Here is a 23,432-nt window from a genome sequence, read left to right on the forward strand (position 1 = left end):
GGATTAAATTTTAACGTGAATTCTGGGGGGACAAAAACATTCTAACCATTGCACCTACCATAGGGTCAAATGCCAATTTCTGCTTTATCATGGATTTTTTAAAAAATGGCTTAAAGGATGCACGTAGTGGTTCATGCCTGTAATCCCAGCACTTTGGGAGGCTAAAGCGGGAGGATTGTTTGAGCCCAGGAGTTGGGGTAATTTTCAGCAGAGAATCCATTATAAGATTAATACAAAAAGGTGACCATTTCTGTGCAGAACAGAACGAAAAAATCAGAAAGAGGACAAAAACTAGACAACAAAAGGAGCAGCTAACTCATATTTTTCTAGCCACACTGGCTAAGGTTTTTTGTTTGTTTTGCCAATTCCAGTTAAAGAATAACTCACATGATAGAGTATTATGCAGATAAAGAAGGACAAAATCATGAACTTCACAGCAAATCAGATGGATGGATTTAGAGTCTATCATACTCAGTGATCTGGCACAGAAACAAAGAGCTGAGTACCACGTGTGTTCTCACTTATAAGTGGATCTTGAATATTTATCACAATACTACAAGGGAGGGATCGGCAGTCACAGGACACTGCCAGGGGAGGGAGGGAGGAGTAAGAACATGTGACATTACTAAGGGTAACTGATCATAAACCAGAGGAAGTAAGGACCAGTGGGAGGCCCAAACTTCACCTACAAGTAGACTTCCCATGTACCTAATCCTGACTTGTATCCCACATCTCAATAATAAAATAAGGAGAATAAATAAGTAAACAATTAAAAAATTAAAAAATAAAGAATACCGTACATTAATGTCACTATCCTATGGTATAACATTTATGTTTTTTTAATATATAATTTAAAATAATTTATAATTAAATTTCTAGTTCTTCTTTAATGTTTGAATTCCTCAGTAGAATGTAAATTCTTCAACAGTTTATGTGCCAAGAAATATTTATTCAGTGAATGGAGAAATTTAACTCTATTATAAAATGTATATAATGCTTATATTAACTGAATTATTCCTGATTATTTTCTGTTGCTTTCATAAAGTCCCAACTTAAACATCTCTAGATCCCATTAGAAGTAGCTCTTCGCATGAATGGATTCCACCTGAAAACTTCAGGCAAGACTCTCATGCCCACAGAGGACTGCCCGGGTGAATGCTATGTCTTACACAAGGTGGTCCTCTGGGGTCCAGCATCTTCCTGTCTCCCCAACCTTCTTTTTTACTGACCTCTTTCCTTGCTCTCCCTGAGGTAAGCACCCAGATCCACCTGGGGTTCCCCAACATGCCATTGTATTTCAAATCTCCATTCCTTTACTCACACTGCATGGTCCTTCTGTCTAGAATATTGCCCCAGTCCCATCCACACCTGCCTGGGAAATATTTGCACATCTTTCAGACTCAATTCACATCAAGCACTCAAGCATCCCCTAGAAGGCCTTTCCTGATCTGACTAGATGGAAATAACCCCCTACCTGTGTGCCTGTCTCTCAGCCTGTACATGGTCTAGCACAGCACCTGTGATAATTTATTGCCTTACAGGCTTGTCTCCTCAGACTAAAAAGTAAGCTTCCTGCAGGCAGACACTGGGATTTATTCCTGTCTGTTTCCACAGTTTCCTGCTAGGCTCTCAGTAAATGTTTAGGGGAACGAGTGAATGAAAGAGCACTATTGTAATAATGCTTCATCCGGGAGCTACACATTTGCATTTAGTATCAACTCCTGGAAGCTAGAGCTATGACTGGGTTCTTAAAACAATTTCTTTATATACTTTAAAAGTGCCATTGCAGAATGTGAAGAACCTGTCTTCTCCCTTCTGTTCTCAAACCCTTTCCTACGGGGTTCGGGCAAATCCTTTCACTTGTCTGGGTCTCAAATTCCTTGATAGTGTTTATCTGGATTATTTCAAAGGTCAACTTCAGCTCTAAAATTCTGTGATTTATGTTTTCTTTTCTAAGTTGGTGAGGAATAAAATATTGACATTACAACAGGAAGAGTCAATGGGCTGTAAAAATAGAGATGGCCTTAAGAGTATAAGAGACATTCAAATTAAAAACCAGGAAAGGAAGGTTTTGACATGAAGAATCTCCAACAGGCCAGTAGTTGAGTGAAAGTTGAAGGTTAAGATGTTTCTAGTAAAATACCTTGTGTGTTTTGCTATATTTTAAATCATAGATTAAAAAATGAATGAACTTTATTCTAATATTGGTAAAAATAAGAATTTTTTTAAAACAAGAAAAGAAAAGAAATCACTCCCAACATACAACTCTGATCCCTTTCACGTTCTGAGAAATTTTTATCCTTACTTCTCACAATATGTGATTTCTAGAGGCATTTTTTTCTCAATATGGGTCACGTGAATCTATTTCAGATTCTGTTACACCAAGAGTGGGAGATTGAGGAGAAACTCACTGGAGAGACTGGTTTGTTTCCTTCCTGGAAAATGCCTCTTGTGGTTTTAGGGGGCAGTTTCATTGCAAAACAGATCAGGCATATCAGGCCCCATCATCTGGGGATGTTTTTAGATTTGTCTTTCCCGCATTCACATTTTCTTTATTCCCAAGCGTCTATGAGTGCCACTGGTCTAGACAACCTACTGATTTCACCATGTATCCAATGAAATTGTTCAAGAGTTATCCAGAACCAGAGTTTGTTTCCAAAATCTGTCCTCTTCTCATCCATGCTTATCCAACTTTTACAGCTTGGTTTTCCTCTAAGAAATAGTCCCTTCTAATTATTATGCCTTGAGCATCTACTTCTCCTGTGGTAACAAAAAGCAAGCCCAACATTCCACCTGTGCTTGTTAAAAGGAGAGACATTCAAAATAATAATAACAATAATGGTAATTGCACATATTTTATGAAACACTTCTAATGTACTAGATTTAAAAATATACATTATGTCTAATATTCCTAACAACTATAGGAATTCAGTATTATGACCTAAATTTTTTTCAAAGTATTATAATAGAAACTATTTACTGTGTCAGTCACAACTGATTTCATTTACCCCTTGGAAAAATATTCAAGTATTCACAGGCTCTGCAGGGACCCAGAGAAGAAAGTGGTTAATTCCACTTGTCAGAGTTAGAAAAATATTTTGAAAGGATGTTGAGATGCAGTTCAGTTGAGAAGCTGATGTTTAGAGGCGAACTTCTAAGACGTGAATCAAAATTATAAGCATACAACTTTCACCAAAGTTGGTTGAAATTTTAAAAAAATTATACAACAAAGGCTATAAGTTACAATGATATTGATGTGTGAAACCTTGTCAATGTCAAGATTTGTAAAAATCTTGCCTCTAACAAGTTAAAATCTAATAAAAATGCAAAGATTATTTTTCCACATAGGCCACCCAGCAAATGCCATGCCACGGTCACGAACCATCCCACATATGAGCATGTCAGTACACCTCTGCTAATCTCAAACAACTATGGCTCACCAATTCAAAACACACACCTACTGACTGTGGATTAGTATCATTAGCTTCGTACTTAAAGCATATAATGACCTTAGATATTGTTGTCTTGGTTCTCTACACTATGAATGATTTTCTTCTCACATTTTAACAGCCACCATAGATCTGGAGAAAGACACATTTCCCAGTCAGCCTTGTGTCTTACTACATTTGAATTCCTTATAGAACCCACCAGAACAATTATGGCAGGTATTGCTGGTTGTACACTGAAGATTCATCCTCTTCAGTGTAGTCGCTGGAATGCAGCTGCCCAGCTGAAACTCCATTTCCCAGTCTCCCTTGCATTTAGGCGTGGTCATGTGACCAGCTCTTGCCAAAGGAATGGAAACCAGAGTGATATGTTTTGCTTCCAGGCTGAAGTGCCTAAAAGCTAAGAACACCTCCTCCATAGTCTTCCTCACCCTTCAGCCAAGTGGAGAGGATTCTGAGGCACTTCTGGAGGGCAGAGCCCCAAGAAGGACATGACTTCAGCTGTCTGCTGACCGGGAACCTGATATTGGATATAATATGGATGAAAAATATGCTTCTATTGCCTTGAGTACTTGGTACCTGTTACAATAGCAGTTGTTACCTTCATTAATGCTGTACTGTGCACAAAATATTGCTCAATGAATCGTTTTTTAAATTTTAGTGTCTGTGTTCCAGATCACTAGACTCATGACATAAAGTTATGGTTCCATAACATACATATATATATATATCTTTTACCTTTCCTTTCTTTTTTTTTTGAGTTGGAGTCTCACTGTCACCTAGACCGGAGTGCAGTGGCCGCTCCCGGCCACCGCAGCCTTGACCTGCTGGGCTCCGGTGATCCTTACGCCTCAGCCTTCCAAGTAGTTGGAACTACAGGCGCACGCTACCACTCCCGGCTAATTTTTTTGATTTATTGTAGAGATGAAGTCTTGTCTGCCCAGACGGATCTCTAACCCACGGGCTCAGGCAATCCACTCACCTCAGCCTCCCAAAGGCGCAGGATTACAGGCTGAGCCACCGAGCCTGGCTTCCTTTCTTTTTTTATTGATACATGATAACTGTACACATTGATGGGGCACATGTGATATCTTGATCAAATCAGAGTACTTAGGGGATCCATCACCTCAAATACATCATTTCTTGTGGGAAACATTTCAAATCGCCTAGCTAATTTGAAATATGCCATAAATTATTAGAATCATAGTCACCCTACTGTACTATCAAATGCTAAAACTTATTTCTTCTACCTCACAGTGTGTTTGTACACATGAACCAGCCCCTATTCATCCATGCAATCCCTCCACACATACATCCGCACCCTTCCCAGTCTCTAGTAACCACCATTCTACTCTCTACTTCCATAAGATCACTTTTTTTAACTCCCACATATGAGTGAGAACATGCAACATTTGTCTTTCTATTTTATTTTATTTCATTTTAAAGATGTGGGGTACAAGTCAGGATTAGGTACATAAGTAATCTACATGCAGGTAAAGTTTGGGCCTCACTTCCTCCAGTTTTGAATCAGGTACCCTTATTGGTGTTATGTGCGCACCCCCCTCATAATATTGTGACAAATGTTCAGGACTCTCTTATGAATGAGAACATGTGAGATATATATATATATGATTTTTCTTCACATCAAAAACCAAAATAAGTTCATGAGAGGTTACTAACATGTTAAAATTTGAGTTGATTATTTAATACAATAAGTATGTGATTAACTTAATTCCACAAGGAGATGGTATGCAATATCAAAGCATATATTTATATATATATAGCAGTTTTCTCTGGATTCTGTTTTTGTTTTTCCCATTTTCACCAGAAGAGAATCAGCTTTGGTACAGGTGTTAGTGGATGGTGTCCAATGGTGGAAACTAGGGAACCTGAATTTTTTCACAAACTCCATTTGATATTGTTAAATTACCTTGCCTCTGAGCCATTATTCCAGGCAAATTCACACAAAAACAGAAAGGTAAATACTGCATGTGGCAGGTGCAGTGGCTCATGCCTATTATCCCAGCACATTGGGAGTCTGAGGAGAGAGGATTGCCTGAGCCCAGGGGTTCAAGGCCAGCTTGGGCAACTTGGTGAGACCCCGTCTCTATAATAAATCAAAAACTTAACCAGGTATGGTGGTGCGCCTGTAGTCCCAGCTACTTGGAAGGCTGAGGTGGAAGGATCACCTGAGCCCAGCAAGTTGAGGCTGCGGTAGCCGTGAGCATGTCACTGCACTCCAGCCTGGGCAACAGAGTGAGACTCCAACTCCAAACAAACAAATAAAACTTCCACGTGCATTTTCTTACTAATAAGTGGGAGCTAAACACTGGGTACACATGGACCTAAAGATGGGAGCAACAGACATTGAGGACCTTCAGAGGAGGGAGGGAGACACAGGTTGAAAAGCTACCATTTGGATACCATGTTCACTATTTGGGTGATAGATTCAATAGAAACCAAAACCTAGTGCAGACTAGTTCAGCCTCCATGGAAAGCAGTGTGGCGATTCCTAAAAGAACTAAAAATTGACCTTCCATGCGATCCAGCAATCCCCCTCCTGGGAATATACCCAAAGGAACATAAATTGTTCTACCAAAAAGACATCTGCACACACATGTTTATAGCTGCACTATCCACAATAGCAAAAACGTGGAACCAAGAACCAACCCCATTGCACATCAAAAGTGGACTGGATACGGAAAATGTGATCTATATACACAATGGAGTATTATGCAAACATAAAAAGGACAAAATCATGGACTCCGCAGAAACTTGGATGAAGTTGGAGACCATCATACTAAGTGATGGATCACAGAAACAGAGAACTGAATACCACATGGTTTCACTCATAAGTGGGCCCTGAACACTAGTCACATTAGCACAAGGGAGGGATCGGCAGCCACTGGGCACTGCCAGAGGAGGAAGGACGGAAGGAAGAGGGACTTGACAATACAAAGTGGTACCTGGTCCTAAACCAGGAGAAGTTAGGGCCAGTTGGAAGCCCAGACTTCACCGGCATGCAAGCTACTTGTGTAGTTAACCCTTACTTAAACCCCACACCTCTATAATAAAATAAAATTTAAAAATAAATAAATAAATATTGAAGAAAACTGAAAAGATTAGTTGATATGCAGAGAGGTGAGTCTAATTTTATTATCTAGTGTAAATTATAAAATAAAAGCTCTTAATGGTTTTCATTTTAAAAAATAATAATAATAGAAGTCAAACCTCATGCAATATACCCATGTAGCAAACCTGCATGTACTCCCTGAATCTCAAACAAACAAACAAAAATAGTTCACTTGCCTCTAGGAAGAGAGAGGCCACAGCTACCTCCCACTAAATAAACGTATCTTTCAACCTCTGAATCGTTCGTTCAAGATCCTTTGCTTTTATTTCTTAATTAAGCTACCTGATTTTTGGACACCTTTTGCATTTTGGCCTGCTCAGCAAAGAGCCAACAGGGAGAGGTAGATATGAAGTTAAAAATCAACCTTGCTGGCTACAGTAGCTCACGCCTGTAATTCTAGCACTTTGTGAAACCAAGACTAGAGGATTGCTTGAGCCCAGGGGTTCGAGATCAGCCTAGGCAACATAGCAAGACCTCGTCTCTACAAAAAAAATTTTTTTTAATTATGAGAACTTAAAGTCATGTTCTCTGCAGGTTTTAAATTACTTCTGTTTACTGGTAGTGGTGTGTTTACAGATTAATTTTAGTCTTAGTTGCTTCTCAGCAAATAAAATATTGTGTGGGTGGTAAATTCTAGGAAACTTGAATTTTAAAATTCTCTACCATCCTAATATGGGATGACCATAATTAGAGGAAACAGTAGGTTATGTTAGAAAGTGTTTATGGTTGGAAGCAGCAGTTTTGACCCTTTCCTGTACATTTCATTGATATTCCCAAACCATTGGTGGTCTTTCGGTCTGTGGATCACAGTGTGGCCAGGGGTTAGCCAGAGTTCTTAGTGAAGCAGCAAAAGAGGTTATGTGTGGTGTGTCAGCCACGCTGTACACTCACTTGTCTGAGATGGGGAGGAAGTGGAGGCTGGGGTCAGGAAAGTGGCCTTTTTCTGCTTTTAGACAGTGCCCAAGCATCTCAGACTGGGGTTTCAGTTTTATTTTTGTTTATGTGGAATTGGATCAGATTCAAGTACAATTGTGGTGTTTTAACCTCTAGCAAGATTTCAAACATACATGTTGTTTCATCAAGTTTGATCTCTTAAGAATCCAGCTTACATCTTAGAGATGGTGGTATTCTGAATTTAGAAGGAAAGGGGTGACATCTTTGACAGTTTGACTGTTAGATAAAATTAAAAATTATATTTTTTCTTTTAAAAAAGGTAAAGATTCTATATACATTGAATCTGTTTTTCAAAAACATACTTTACTTTCACAGTATTTTTGTAAAATGGGGCAGCTGGTTTATTTTGTGTGTTCCTATCTTCTATTCTGAGTATAAACCAGGTGGACAGGCAGACGAGGACCAGACGAGGAAATAAAATCAATTAAACTTGAATCCTACTATACCAGGTATGAGTGGGTACAGGGCCATCTGTGTATAGATCTTTCTCTCACACAAATGATTTAATTTTTTAAATAAAAAATTCATAAAACCTAAAAGTATACAGTAAGTAGTTGAAGAATTTGGAAAAGAAAATCAAGAAAGAAATCAATATAATCTGTAAGTATTGGAGTAAAAATATTGCACAAAATTACAGTAAGTTCCCTATATGCAAAGGAGTTCCATTCTGAGAGACTTTCTTAAGTCCAAATCATTTGTAAGTTCAACAAAGTGAGCCCAAGTGCCCAACTAACACAATTGGCTCTATAATACTGTAGGTTTATAATACTTCTATTAAAGTTTATAATACTTTTCACACAAATAATACATAAAAAGAACAAAAAAATTAAGAAAACACTTTTAATCTTACAGTGCAGTACTTTGACAAATACACTAGTACAGTCCAGTACAACAGCTGGCACACCAGGGCTGGCATCGAGTGAACAGGCAAGAAGAGTTACTGACTGGAGGAGGGAGAGGAGAGCTAGAGGATTGTCAGCAATAGGAGTCAGAGAGCAAGCTGCCATTTCACTCACACTGACATAGATGGACAGTTTCTGGCTCCTTGATGGAGTCAACTCTGTCTACTGCTGCTTTTACGCTTTGCTTCTGGACATCTTGGGCTTGCAATAAAGATACTGTTCTGCTGTACTCTACACAGTACCGTAAAGTTCCCCAAAGCACAAACACCTGTAGAAGATGCATGCACGTGACAATGGACGCCAGATACGTGAACTAACGTGATTGGACATGTGAACCACATTTGCATCTTTGTAAGCTGATGACTTAAAGGTTCCTAAGTAGGGGACTTACTGTATAAAACACCTATTTTTACATGTTGACTGGTGAATATTAATTTCAGTTGTTTTCAAATAACATAACAGCATCAGATGCTTAAAAACCTCAATTTCATTGCTTTGATTTAAAAATACACATTGTATGGCTCTATTAGCTAATTAAAAAGCATCTTTGAAAATAATTGGCAGTAGGAATCCCAAAAAAAGACAAAAAGGAGAACTTTATTAAAGATTGTATTTCCTAATCTAGTGCAGTGATTCCTGCCCTGGAATCTCCCAGCTGGAAGAGCAAGGAGAAGAAGGTAGGGCACTGAGAAAAAAGGGGGGGGGGGGCAGTTCTTGACTTGTGGCGCCATCTCAGCTCTAAGACAATTCAAATTCTAGAAGGACAGAAAAACGCAGAGAACAGAGATCAGAGCAGAAGTTTTGGTTCAAATAAAAAAGGATGTCCTTAATGATAATGAATTAAGTGTACTCAGAAAGCAGTACTGGAGCTGGAATTATGAGCTCAGGAGCTTCTTCTTGACATCTGGGTTTTTTCCGACATCTGGAAGCTTTTAATCAGGTACCACACGAAAAGACTTCAGCAGCATGCAGGCTTTGGCTTTACTTTCTAGATCACGGGTCAGCAAGCCCTTGGACCCAATTCACTCACAGCTTGTTTTTGTTGATAAAGTTTTATTGGCATATGGCCACACTCATTCACTGGTGCATTGTCTATGGCTGCTTGAGTGCTGCAAGAGGAGAGTTGGATAGTCATGACAGAGACCATATGACCTGCAAAACCTAAAATATTTACTCTTTGGCCCTGTGTAGAAGTATGCTCACCTGTTCCACATGAAATCTTTGTCTTATCTAATCTATTCTTTAGCTCAAACATATGAGTCAGTCTTTCATCCTGGCCCCCAACCTGTCATCTCTAGTTACATCAAATCATCTTTGAGGTGGGATGTACTGTGTTACATGTGTTGCGTCGGATGCATGAGCCTAACTCTGAACCATGAAATACAATGCTTTTTGTTTCATTTCAATTCATCCTGACAATGTCTTGCATTACCATGTCAGTGTAGGATACTGAACCAATGATATTAGGGATTTAATGATCCTTGAATACCTTTCTGTTCATAAGCTGTAGCTCATTCATACTTGCTATGTTGTCCAGGCTGGTCTCCTGGGTTCAGGCAGTCCTCCCACCTCAGCCTCTCAAAGTGCTGGGATTATAGGCATGAGCCTATAGTGTTCTTTATATGTTCCCATATGTCCTCTTATTTATTTTAAGATCACTCTTTGCATTTCAGTTTAACAACTAAAATTTTTCTTTTCCACAAACAAGATTTAGAGGGAATTTGGGCATTTTGACCTTTTGATTCTAATAACCAACTGTTAACCTAATCATAATGGAAACTGTGGAAATATTACAGATTGCATCTCTGTGATTTAAATCATTTAACATGTTAATTCTGACTATTGGAGAATCCAACTCAGAAAAAATAAACAGCAGCAACTTGTTTGAGAACAAAAAGCAAGAAACATGAGCCTCCTCCAAAGTCAAAATGAGGCTGGGCATGGTGGGTCACACCTGTAATCTTGACACTCTGAAAGGCCAAGGTGGAAAAATTATATGGTGGCATGCACCTGCAGTTCCAGCTATTCAGGAGGCTGAGACAGGAGGATCACTTGAGCCAGAAGTTCGAGGTTGTGATGAACCATGATTGTGCCCCTGCACTCTAGCCTGGGTGGCAGAGTGAGACTCCAACTCCAAAAAAAAGTCAGAATGACACAATATACATTTTGTACTTGACAGAATTGTCTCTCATTCCAAATCACTTTATCTTCTCGCTGAGGCATCCCAGACACATTCTTGACCCGTGAATTCACAAGCCTTTGCTCTGAGTGAGCCCTTGGGATTAGTTAACTTTTCAAGTGACTGTGGGAAGCTGAGAAAGGAGACAATAAGAGCAGCCTGGGATTGCTGAGGGCGATAGCAGAGCAGAACAAGAATGCTTTGGTTTCTCTTGGTCCCTGTCCCCGATTGCGTAGTGGGTAATTGTTGGGAAATATGTATTTCCTCACCTGGCATTCCAAGAAACCGAGCGCATCACAGCTCGTTTAACACGTGGTTGCTCCATCCTAAGAATAAGAAAACGGATAGAGCCTGCTTGTGGTCTGAAAGCCTTTCCAGAAATGCTGCCACCGTGTGGCACTGTGGAGCTACAGCCAAAAGTCCTCTGCAAGGTCATATGGTTCATCTTGGGATGGCTGCGCTCCAGCTACATTTATTCCTATAACCCCAACGTCGTACTGAATCATTCCCGTGGGCACAAAGTAAACGATTGCCAATCCTGTGGAAATCTCATTGTTTTTAGGATGTGTGGACTTCCTTCCACTAAAATGACAACGTGTCCAGAGGGAAGATCATAATTTTTAAAAGCAGCAGTAAGTTTATTTTGCAGTTTTTATAACTCGTGTGCTTTATATTCTAGAGAGACAGAGGCCATCTGAATTATTAATGTGTGTGCATAATTTCTTCAAATCAACAATATCGATTGATTGGAATACGTCCAATTTAAAAGAGACATATTTTTCCCCCGTTAAACGTTCATAATACCTACCACTAACACTGCAGGAAAAGGTTTAATCTATATTTATATTAAAAGCAACATTGGGTAATAGGATCTGACACCTTAGAACTAATAATAGATAGAACCGTGGATCCTTGATCTCAATTCACACATGGTTCTTACAGTGGAGGCGTAAGGTAAATGGATAGTGAAATCCTCATTTCACAACTGAGAAAGGCAGATGAAAGGTGAAGAAAAGAAGCAATCTCATGATGACGTTAAGTTTTAAAACAAAACAAAAAACATTAAATACCAGAGCTCCGCTGGCCCTGAATTCTCCAATATTTAGACTTTGCGTGTAATTTTCTCTTGGTAGCCTTTTAAATACTTAGCAAAGTGTTTTTAATATAGAAATTTTAAAAATGTTGTCCTTATTAAGCAGCTAGCTTTATATATCCTGGGGAGGAGAACAAGGAAAAAAACAACAAAATCTCACCTGTTCCTTTAGAAATGTACACATTTTCCTACTGATGAGCACAGTTTAAAGATCTTAACATCCACTCTCATCCTAATAACCTACCCCATTTAAAAACATTGCAACTTATTCCAATCTGTTCCTCCTAAAAGTTTCCATAGCAGCTAACACACAGACACGTCAGTCCTTAAGGTATTCAGGGCGTTTGCATCTAATGTATGTCAGGCATTGCTAGTTTACAGATACGAATTCACGTGAAGCTCCAAAACCTGATGAGCTAGGTCATCGTGTCTGCATCTTACAGATGAGGGAGCATGTGTAGGTAGACAAAGCGATTTACCCAGGGTTACTCAGGTCATTAGTGATAGTGGAGTTCAAAGCAATAGTCTGGCTCCTGAAGTGGCTTTCCCCAGGGGTCACCCATTCTCAGTCAGAAGTTGCTCTCCTTCTGCAACAGCTAGAGGAAATCACCATGCTTCTAATTGCTTTTTCTTTTTTTGAAAAGGCTGGAGTGCCAGGGCACGCTCATGAGGATCACAGCTCATCCCAGCCTCGATCTGCTAGGTGCAGGCAATCTTTCTCTCAGCCTCCTGAGTAGCTGGAACTACAGGCACACACTGCCACGCCTGGCTAATTTTTAAATTTATTGTAGAGACGAGGTCTCGCCTAGTTGTCCAGGCTGGTCTTGAACTCCTGGGTTCAAGCGATCCTCCTGCCTTAGCCTTCCCGAGTACTGAGGTTACAGGTGTGAGCCACCATGCCCAGCCTCCATTCTTTGATTTCATATAGCAAGTGAACAGGTTCATCACCTCCAAACCAATCTGTGTGACAGAAATCCATGCCTTAGAAAGGTCACTGTAAATTCAACTTAATGGACATGAACAGGAATTTTAATGTCACTAATGCCATTTATCTAAGTGATGAGCTGCTGCACCCTGAAATTCGCAAAACTGAGTAGTAAGGGATAGAGGAGGGTCTCTGAACTCTGCACTTGAACTACAACCTTCCAGTTCTTCCCTAAATGTAATCGTTGCGGCATCTGTGGTTGCAGACATTCCCTTTCTCTGTTACTGAAAGAAACAAGAATCTATTTAATTTTATCTAGGACTCATTTACATTCATATTTTTTCTCTAAATTAGGAACAATGAATAAAATCTGTATCAGAATTTCTTTCCCTTTTCTTTCTTTTTTTTTTTTTTAATTTCCCCTTTCCTCCTTTATGCTAGTCTTAAGTGCCCTGTCTGGATGCTGAATGCCAATTCTATATATGAAAAAGCTTGTTAATGATGCTGCACATGAGTCATGTCTTAGCTGTTGATTGTGTGTGTGTGTGTGTGTGTGTGTGCCTTTTTTTTAACCACAAAACCAGAGTGGGAAGTGTGGGAGCAGGTGGGTTGGGCAGTGGCAGAAAACCTCATGACACATCTCCCCGCCTCCTGAGTCGCAGAGGACGTCTGGAGCAGCATTTAAATTCTGGGCGGTCTGGGTCGTCAGCAGCAGGAAGAGGAGGCAGCATCAGCATCGCCTGGGACCGGACTCCTCACACATCAGCTGCAGCCTTCTCAGCCTTCTCAGCCTTCTCAACCTTTGCCGAGGTAAGCCTGCGGTTTGCTGCTGTGCTGCTGTCCATGCATTCAGTTGAATCTCATGGGAAAGTCAAAGTTCTAAGCAGGATAGTCTTAACTGAAATGCAGTTAAACCGATTTATATTGTTCTAGTCTTTTGAATGAACAGATCAGATACAAGATACATCGCAGGTCCCCTGGAGCAAAGAGGTCTAGGAATTTTGAAAGTTGAATATAAAACTTAAGAATCCCTAAAAGTACTTCCAAAGCTTAAAAAGAGTTCCTCTGGGTCTCCAAGAGACCAGAAACTACTGCATCTAACCAGAAAAAAGTAATTATTTGCCCCTTTGGAATGATTATATCTCTATCATTGTAAGTGGATAGATGATATAGAGAGATTTAAAAGAAAAAGGACCTTCGTTAGTTGTGCTAATTAAGTCAATGATGATGCTATTTTAAAAATTATTGTATTTATCTAATTTTCAAGGGAAAAAATCCCTTTCTGAGTATATTGCTTTTAAATTTAACTGTTAAAATGCTTGCCAAGATATCTGTATAACACTATGTAGAACCATTATCACAACTAGAAAAGTTGTTGACTGTCCCAGTGCTTTCTGTTGTATTTCAAATTTTTAGAACATCTTACTTAAATACCTAACTTCAGAGATGGTTTCATTTCACATAAGTAGCACCTACTTCATAATTTAAGTTAAAAATCATATTTAAAATTTATGTTGGAAAAATGAAGAAAGCCAATGTCTTTCATTTTTTGTGTGTTTTTTTCCCCCTGAAAAGTAAGTATTCCCATCCTTGCTTATTATTTTAATCAAATTACTGTTGATCTGTTTTTAGGTTTACGTAGCAGGAGATGTCATGCAGTAGTGGTATAATCTCTGGAACTCTAAATTTGAAAGTTGAATAAACACAAACCTGTAAAACTTCCCCTTGCCTGACCTAATAGTGAGAGATGGAGAATAGGTAGCAATATAAATATGGACTTGAAAGACCATAATAGTAAAAGAAAAGGCTTTTCTAAGTAGAGCGTATTCTATAGAAATGCATTTATCTGTGATTATTTTGTAATGAGATAGTATAAAAACATGTCACTGTTTTAACCTGTAATGATATCAAATATTCCTTCCAACATATTTCACAGGAAAAATCACCACCATGAGAATTGCCGTGATTTGTTTTTGCCTGCTCAGCCTTACCTATGCTCTGCCGGTGAGTACAGCTGAATCCTCCAGAAAATTCCTGAAGGTAACTGAACTGTGTGCTTCCAGGTGCAAGGAACACATTCAGATTGTAATCTTTCTTCATCTTTTCTATTTCAAAGGTTAAACTGGCTGATTCTGGAAGCTCTGAGGAAAAGCAGGTAGGCATTTTTTAGCTGTATCCTATAGTTTATTATTTATGTGACTATTGCAAGGGGTGAAACAACTATATCTGCTGCCATTTTCCTTATCTTCCCAGGAAAGTCTATTAATTTGCAAGTATTTGTCGACTGACCTGCTATGGATCTAGGCCACTGCTAAGCACAGTATAGTTTTTGACAAATATATGCTCTGAAGATGCATATTTTTTTAACATAGTAAAATAATGCTCTGGGCCATCTTCACATGTAAAATGAGTTCTATGACATTGCACGACTTTTCCACATAAAAGAAGAAATTCCATCTTTTGCTTTTCTTGGTTGAAGGCTAAGTTTAAAGTTCACCTCAGATATGAGCCAGGCCTGTTTGTATGTCCATAATATTCACAATATTTCTGGGATATTCGCTGAGAAGCCCATTTTGTGAAAAGAAAGTCTATGTCTGCTGTTTGTAATCTATTGTGCTTGTCAGCTGATGTTAGGTCACATTTTTCTAACCAAACATAAGACTGAACCAACCTCTTTATTATAATTATTTGACCAGCACCATAGATGTATCTAACCCTCCACAACAGATGAAAATGTGCCAGCCAACAACAAATGGGCATTGTTCCCAGGAGCTTGGACAAAAAGGCACACAGAGTTCAAGTTGAGTTGAACAGAATAAAGGCCAATATAGAGTTGCCTGGGGTCACTGCAATTAGATTGCTTAATGAAGACATTAAGAGAAGCATTCTGTGTGTGTTTGTGTGTGCATCTGTGTATGTATGTGTGAGTGGGTGCATGTCGGTGTGTCTGTTTTCCAACTGATTTGACAACACAGGTGTTGAATCACAATAATAGCCGAGAAAAATTAACAACTCTGTAGAAGATTGAGGTCACACTATTTGAGGCAATAATCTGTGACTTTTTAATAAAATAAAATATGGCAAGGATGCATTTTTAAAAGGCATATGAACCCATAACAGTTTAAATCATTCAGTGGTATTTAAAAGAAGAGTGAAGAGCTCAAGGCTCACCCTTCCAGAAACTAAGAGGTAGTCATACATTTATATATGTGTGTGTGTGTGTGTGTGTGTGTGTGTGTGTGTGTGTGTATACATATATTCATCAGTTCTTTTCTGATGAAATTCCATTAGCAAATTCTTGAGTAAGTTTCCAGGCTAAGACTAAGATATGCTGAGAAAGAAAGCATGTATTTACTAAATATCATATATATGTGTGTGTGTATATATATATGTGTATGTATACACACACACACACACACACACACACACACACACACACGATAAGTCTGTAAAGATATACCCCTGAAAATAAACACTGATTATCTATGAATGTTAGGATTACTGGGTGGTGTTTAGTCTGTTCATTTTACTCATCTTAATTTCCTTCATATCACTTTTTAAAAATTATAAATTTAGCTTATAAATACCTGAGCTTGTATTGCATGTGCCATGAGGAAATAGACATATGTATATATAAGTATACATATATATGAAAAAATAAAGAAGAGGACTTGGAACTCATTCTTCCCATAGATTTTGCATCTTTTTAAAGCAAGGACCTCCTTCTTTCAGCAAAAAACTTCCACTGTGAAGCTGCTCGGGTTAGAGCCAGTCATGAGAGAAACCCTAAGTGCTACTGACAGGTTCCCTTCCTAATTGTCCCCCACATAGATGGCTGCAGAGGGGAGTCTATAGAACCCGCAGGGTTCTCATCCTCCATGACTGGGACAGAAGTGACTGGCCCTGGATGATACAGTCAATCAGATGACACTTATTCAGAGCAATTTCCACTTGTCTGCACTAGCATATTACCATAATTTTCCAAGTTTGGCTGAAGGAAAGGCCATTCCATTTATATCCTTGACACCTCAGAGCAATAGAAGTTTTGTGCAATGATATTAATATTATATTTCCGCTTTGTCTGGTAAGATAGCCACTAGACATGTGGTTATTGAGCAGTCAAAATGTGGCTAGTGCAACTAAGAATTGACTTTTCATTTATTTAATTTTAACTAATCTAAATTTGAATAACCCCATGTGGTTAGTGGACACTGCATTAGACAGCACAGCCTTGGAGAGTTCCTTCATGTTCCATTGAGTGGAAACAATAAAGATCAACAGTAATGAAGGGCACCTGTGCTTTAGATGTGCTTTATCTAAGAGGAAAACTCAGCCAGCAAACATGGAACAAGAAAGCACAATGTTAAGAGCTGGTCTGCCTAGGTTTGAACCCTGGTTCTGCTACTTCCTACTACTTAAGTACATTGTGGTTGAATTTTCTGATCTGTAAAATGGATATAGTAATGATACCTATCTCACAGGGAGTTGAGAGGATCAAATGAATTAATATGTGTAAAGCACTTTGAAAGGGTTCCCAGCTCACAGATAAAAAGATATCTAAGGCCCTGGTTGACTACATGCATGCAAGGTATGCTTATCAGTCAAGGTTGATGAAGAATAGTTGTTGTTTTTTCCCAGTTTTCTCAGTTTGTCCTTATGCTTTTTAAAATAATAATAAATATGCAATTTTTTTTGTAGCTTTACAACAAATACCCAGAAGCTGTGGCCACATGGCTAAAGCCTGACCCATCTCAGAAGCAGAATCTCCTGGCACCACAGGTATTTTAAACTTCTGGGAATAAAGCACAACAGTGAGAGATAGCTACAAGCAGGACACTCAGGCCAGTTACATGACCCCCATCTGCCTGCTGGTAAATGTGTGCTTAGGATACTGACTGATCCGCCATGTTGGTTTCTTTTCGCGGTAAGCCACCCACCAATGAGGCTGAAAAATAAAACCTGCTTTGGATTGAAGAGGCTAATTTTGTAATCAAAAGCTGGGCAGCTGTGTTGTACACTAATATATATCCTTCCTTCTTCAGAATGCTGTGTCCTCTGAGGAAACTGATGACTTTAAACAAGAGGTAAGTTCTTACTTTCAATCAAAGGCCTGTCATCCTTTGGAGAAATGAAAGGCACCATGCCTAGGCTGTCTTCTGAAGAAATTCCATTAGCAAATTCTCCAGTAAATTGCCAGTCTAAGATTTACTCAGAAAGAAAGCATGTATTTACTGAATATCAAACATACCAGGTTTCTTCAGGAAAGGTCAGTGTTGCAGAAAATATCTATTAATGCCTGTTATCTAAAGCATTGAGCTGCTTGCAGTTTACTTATGATAGGTTGTAGATATCTAATATCTGATATAAGTATCTAATTTAATGCCCATAAAGCCAAAATTTTGCCTTGAAGAACATTTCTGTTCCTAAAATAATAGTTTATTTGATAACTTTTATTTGTATTAGGATCATCAATATATTTGCTGAGCAAAGAGATAAATTTATTTTACTGAAGATTCCATTTTAATATACCAAGAATCTCTGTTAAGGAAAGTCACATAAATAATCCAGTATATTTGCTGATTTGAAGTTTAATAGACATTAACTAGCTATTTTAACAGACAGTTTTGAGCTGCAATTTATACACACATGCATAACAGAGTCACCTTTGATTATCTGTGCTAACAGGAAAGTGGTTATAAGTTTTGGTAACACATTAATATATGGATGCTTTGATCTCTTGATAATTCTTATTTCAAGCAGAAAAATCAGACTCACTATTATATATCTGTATCTATTGCATTATGGAATTTAGTAAATCAAATAATGTTCAGTATATATAAGGAAAAACAATGTTATCAATCTGAAGGTTCTACTCACATATTTGACTTGAAAATATCAATGAAAATAATTTTTTATTGAAAAGAAAAGTAACTCAAATGTTATTGCATTTTTCCATGTGTTAAAAGAAAAACTGGAAGATGCTCACTTTATTTCCTAAAAGCCATAGACTGTGTTCTGAAAGCAAGTAAAAGAAAAAGAGTGTAAGACTAATGTACTATAAGGACTAGGGGAATATAAAGGCCCACAGACTAACTTTCCCGCCATCTTGATCTTTAGACCCTTCCAAGTAAGTCCAATGAAAGCCATGACCACATGGACGATGTGGATGATGATGACGGAGACCACGTCGACAGCCAGGACTCCATCGACTCAGATGACTCTGATGACGATGATCATCCTGATGACTCTCACCACTCTGACGAGTCTCACCATTCTGATGAATCTGATGAACTGGTCACTGATTATCCCACTGATGTGCCAGCCACTGCAGTTTTCACTCCAGCTGTCCCCACAGTAGACACGTATTACGATGGCCGAGGTGATAGTGTGGCTTATGGACTGAGGTCAAAAGCTAAGATGCTCCACAGACCTAACATCCAGGTAAATCCTTCAACAGACACATATGAGGGTTCTGACTAGGTAACCAGAGGCTGTATTTTCATTCATTCATTCATTCTTTCATCCATTCAACAAGCAAACATTAATTAGTAATCTATTTTCTGACCATTGAACACAAAATCTTTCTCTGCTTGGTAGTTTTTGTTGAAGTTCACATAGTTTCTCCCTAATTCTGACCTCTAAACACAATTCTACTTTACTTTGGAAAACAGCAATTATTTCAAAAATATAATGGTCACATTTTGAAACTTAACATCTGAGAAGAATTTTAGAGTTGCAAATTAATCCATAGTCAAAAAAATCTGGATTTTGACACAGCTTTGCCATCTACTATTCATTCACTTTATCTTTTAACATTTAGTTCACTTTTCTTTTTTATAAAACAGTTATAGTGAGACCTACCTCTGCCAGGCACAGTGGCTCACACCTGTCATCCCAGAACTGTGGGAGGCAGAGGTGAGAGGATTGCCTGAGTTCAGGGGTTTAAGATCAGACTGAGCAACATGGAGAGATCTCAGCTCTACAACAAGTCAAAAGATTAGCCGGGAGTGGTAGTGCGTGCCTATGGTTCTAGCTGCTTAGAAGGCTGAGGGACCAGCAGGTCAAGTCTGCAGTGGCCGTGAGTGTGCCACTGCACTCCAGCCTGTGTGACAGAGTGAGATGCTGACCAAGAAAGAGAGAGAGAGCTACCTCATAGGTTTCATTGACCTAAAGGAGGTGACATCTGTGAAAAGGTTTGGTAAAGTACAGCGTGACATGCTAGTGTCCTTTCAGCCAACGTTAGACAATTTTCAGTATGAGTTGTCCCCAAAGTTAGACAGCAGAAAAGAATTGCAATGTTTCCATCCCCAGCTGTTCATGTAATTCTTCTTCCGTTTTGTGCTGTGACTCAGTATCCTGATGTAACAGACGAGGACCTCACCTCACACATGGAAAGCGAGGAGTTGAACGGCGCATTCAAGGCCATCCCCGTGGCCCAGGGCCTGAATGTGCCTTCTGATTGGGACAGCCATGGGAAGGACAGTCACGAGACAAGTCAGCAGGATGACCAAAGCGCAGAAACCCACAGCCACGAACAGTCCAGACTATACAAGCGGAGGGCCAGTGATGAGAGCAACGAGCATTCCGATATGATCAACAGTCAGGAAACTTCCAAGGTCAGCCATGAAATCCACAGCCATGAAGTTCATAGCCACGAAGACCTGCTGGTCCTAGACCCCAAGAGTAAGGAGGAAGACACACACTTGAAGTTTCGCATTTCTCATGAGTTAGATAGTACATCTTCTGAAGTCAACTAAAGGGAGGGGGAAAAAAACATTGCTTACTTGCTTTTAGTAAAAAGGAAAAAATGCATTGTAGCTGGATGAGAGAGAACATGAAATGCCTATTGCTCAGTTTAGTGGGTGAATGTATATGCAAGTAAATCTGGAAATAGATATTATGTTTGGTTCTTAGTTTAGTCTGTGGCTTTGTGGTAACACCCTTGTAAACTAAAAGCTTCAGGGTTTTGTCTATGTCTTTTCATAGAAGAAATGCAAAATATCACTGCATTTTAATGTTTGTTATTCTTTTCTGAATAGAAATTTATGTAGAAGCAAACAAAATACTTTTATACACTTAAAAAAGAGAATATAACATTTTATGTCACCGTAATCTTCTGTTTTTTAAATTAGTGTATATTTTGTTGTGATTATTTTTGTTGGTGTGAATAAATCTTATATCTTGAATGTAATAAGAATTTAGTCATGTCCATTGCTTTTCTTCATTGGGTTCCCACAGTTGTCCAATAATTAATACAATGGAACCTTCTATACCATCTATATAACATTATTTTGGTTTTATTTTGGCTTTGACATATAATAATAACCACATACAGGGTACAGTGTGATGTTTTGATACATATAAACACTGTGCAATGATTAAATCAGGGTAATTACTATGTCTACCACCTCAAACATTTGCCATTTTTTTGTGATGAGAACATTCGGAATCCTTTCTGCCTGCTATTTGGAAGTATGTGATAAGTTATTGTTGACCACTGTCACCCTACTGAGCAATTAAACATCAGAAGCTACTCCTGTCTAACTGTAACTTTGTACCTATGGACCAACTTCCTCCCAACCCCACCTCCCAACTCCCCCACCCTCTGATCACCACCAGTCTACTCTCTTCTATGAAATCTACTTTTTGACATTCCATATATGAGTGAGATTATGCAGTATTTGTCCATCTGTGCTTGGCTTATTTTACTTAATATAGTGTCCTCTAGGTCCACCCATGTTGTCACAAATGAAAGGAGAAAATATGCATATTCTGGTGAAAATCCAGAATATAAAAGGAAATCAATAGAAAAAAAACCAGATAATCCAATTTAAAATGGGCAAATTAGGGCTGAGCGTGGTGGCTCATGCCTATAATCCCACCATTTGGGGAGGCCAAGGCAGGAGGAGAGCTTGAGCCTAAGAGTTTGAGACCAGCCTGAACAACATAGCAAGATCTTGTCTGTTAAGAAAAAAAAAGAGGGCTGGGCATGGTGGCTCAAGCCTGTGATACCAGCACTTTGTGAGACTGAGGTGAGAGGATTGCCTGAGCCCAGGGGTTCAAGACTGGCCCAGGCAACTTGGTGAGACCTCGTCTCTATGATAAATTAAAAAATTAGCAGGGCATAGTAGTGCATGCCTGTTGTTCCAGTTACTTGAAAGGCTGAGGCAGAAGGATCGCTGGAGCCCAGCAGGTCGATGCTGGGGTGGCCGTAAGTGTGCCACTGCACTCCAGCCTGGGCGATGGAGTGAAACTCCAACTGAAAGGAAAAGGGGGGGCAGTCACAATTCTGAAGACATACAAATGGCCAACGTGTATGAAAAAGAATGTTAACATCACCAACATCAGGGAAATACAAATCAAAACTGCAATGAGATATCATCTCATTCCAATTAAAATGGCTTTTATAAAAAAGACAAAATTAACAGCTGGTGAGGACACAGAGGAAAAGCAACTTTTATACACTGTTGGTGGGAATGTAAGCTAGTACAGCTACTATGGAGATTTCTCAAAAACCACCAACAAGCCATGTGCGGTGGCTCACGCCTATAATCCCAGTATTTTGGGAGGCAGTTTTAAGAGGATTGCCTGAGTCCAGGGGTTTGAGACTAGCCTGGGCAACTTGGTGAGATCTTGTCTCTACAATAAATCAAAAAATTATCCAGGCACATACCTGTTGTTTCAGCTACCTGGAAGGCTGAGGTGGAAGGATCACCTGAGCCCAGCAGATTGAGGGTGCAGTGGCTGTGAGCATGCCACTGCATTCCAGTGTGGGTGACAGAGTGAGACTCTGGCTCAAACAAACAAACAAAACAAATGAAATCTTGTCATTTGCAACAGCATGGATGGAACTGGAGGTCATTATGTTAAGTGAAATAAGACAGGCACAAAAAGACAAATGTTCTCACTCATACATGGGAGCTAAAAAAGAGAATCTTATGGAGGTGGAGGATAGACTGAGGGTTACCGAGGCCAGGAAGGGCAGTGGGAAGGAGGATGAAGAGGGGTTGATGAATGGGTACAAAAATATAGTGAGACAGAAGGAGTAAGAACTGGCATCCCATAGCACAGCAGGGGGTGACTATAGTTATCAACAATTTATTATACGTTTCAAAGTAGCTAAAAGAGAAGAACTTCAGTATTCCTAACATAAAGAAAAGATGGATGTTTGAGGTGATGGATGTCACAATTGCCTTGATTTGCTCATTACACATTGTATACATGTGTCAAAATATGCCTCAAAAATATGTACAAGTATTATGTACCAATGAAAATGAATACACTGAAAAGAAAATATTATAAAAATATTAGACGAATACATGAGTGAGTCACTTTGCAATCTGGGTATGAGGGCAGCTTTTCTAACTATGAGAAGACAGCCCTTATGGACATTGTTAGTCAAGTACAGCAGCCCTCGGGCTCCCCGAGCCCTGGCTTCACTTGGCATTTCTTCACCACCAACCGCAGGTGATTGCTGATTAATTACATTGTTCCCGCATGCTTGGCAAGCAGCTCAGCACTGTGCTCATATCCAAGGGCATGGCCAAGTTCATCCTGAATCACTTCTTTGAATGGTGGTACTATTCAATAACCATTTCCTGCATCACTTCTCTCAGTCAGGGTTCATTCAGAAGACAGGAAACACACCAGTAATCTGAACAAAGAAAATGTAATACAAAGAATGATTAACTAGAAACAGGGGGTTAACCAGAGAGCACATCCCTTTTGTGCTACTTTAGGGGTAGGCACAGTGACTCATGCTTGTAATTCCAGCACTTTGGAAGGCCGAGGTGCGAGGAT

General features: G+C 39.2%; 1 protein-coding gene across 3 annotated transcripts; it reads left to right on the forward strand.

Annotated features, from left to right (window-relative positions):
* The first annotated feature begins 13,299 nt into the window (after positions 1 to 13,299).
* Positions 13,300 to 20,829, forward strand: SPP1 (secreted phosphoprotein 1). 3 transcript variants are annotated; one of them, XM_008057495.1, is made up of 7 exons: positions 13,300 to 13,442; positions 14,569 to 14,636; positions 14,749 to 14,787; positions 17,331 to 17,411; positions 17,675 to 17,716; positions 18,750 to 19,073; positions 19,985 to 20,829. In XM_008057495.1, exons 2-7 carry the CDS (start codon positions 14,583 to 14,585, stop codon positions 20,387 to 20,389), a joined length of 945 nt encoding a protein of 314 aa, XP_008055686.1. In that variant the 5' UTR covers positions 13,300 to 13,442; positions 14,569 to 14,582; the 3' UTR covers positions 20,390 to 20,829. The 3 variants fall into 3 exon arrangements, with proteins under 3 accessions (XP_008055686.1, XP_021567722.1, XP_021567723.1); XM_021712047.1 differs by lacking the exons at positions 13,300 to 13,442; positions 17,675 to 17,716 and having other exon boundaries at positions 14,564 to 14,636; XM_021712048.1 differs by lacking the exons at positions 13,300 to 13,442; positions 17,331 to 17,411 and having other exon boundaries at positions 14,567 to 14,636.
* Positions 20,830 to 23,432: the final 2,603 nt, after the last annotated feature.

The sequence above is a fragment of the Carlito syrichta genome, unplaced genomic scaffold (genome assembly GCF_000164805.1).
Source record: "Carlito syrichta isolate Samal-C Ts95f unplaced genomic scaffold, Tarsius_syrichta-2.0.1 Scaffold303036, whole genome shotgun sequence".
NCBI lineage: Eukaryota > Metazoa > Chordata > Mammalia > Primates > Tarsiidae > Carlito > Carlito syrichta.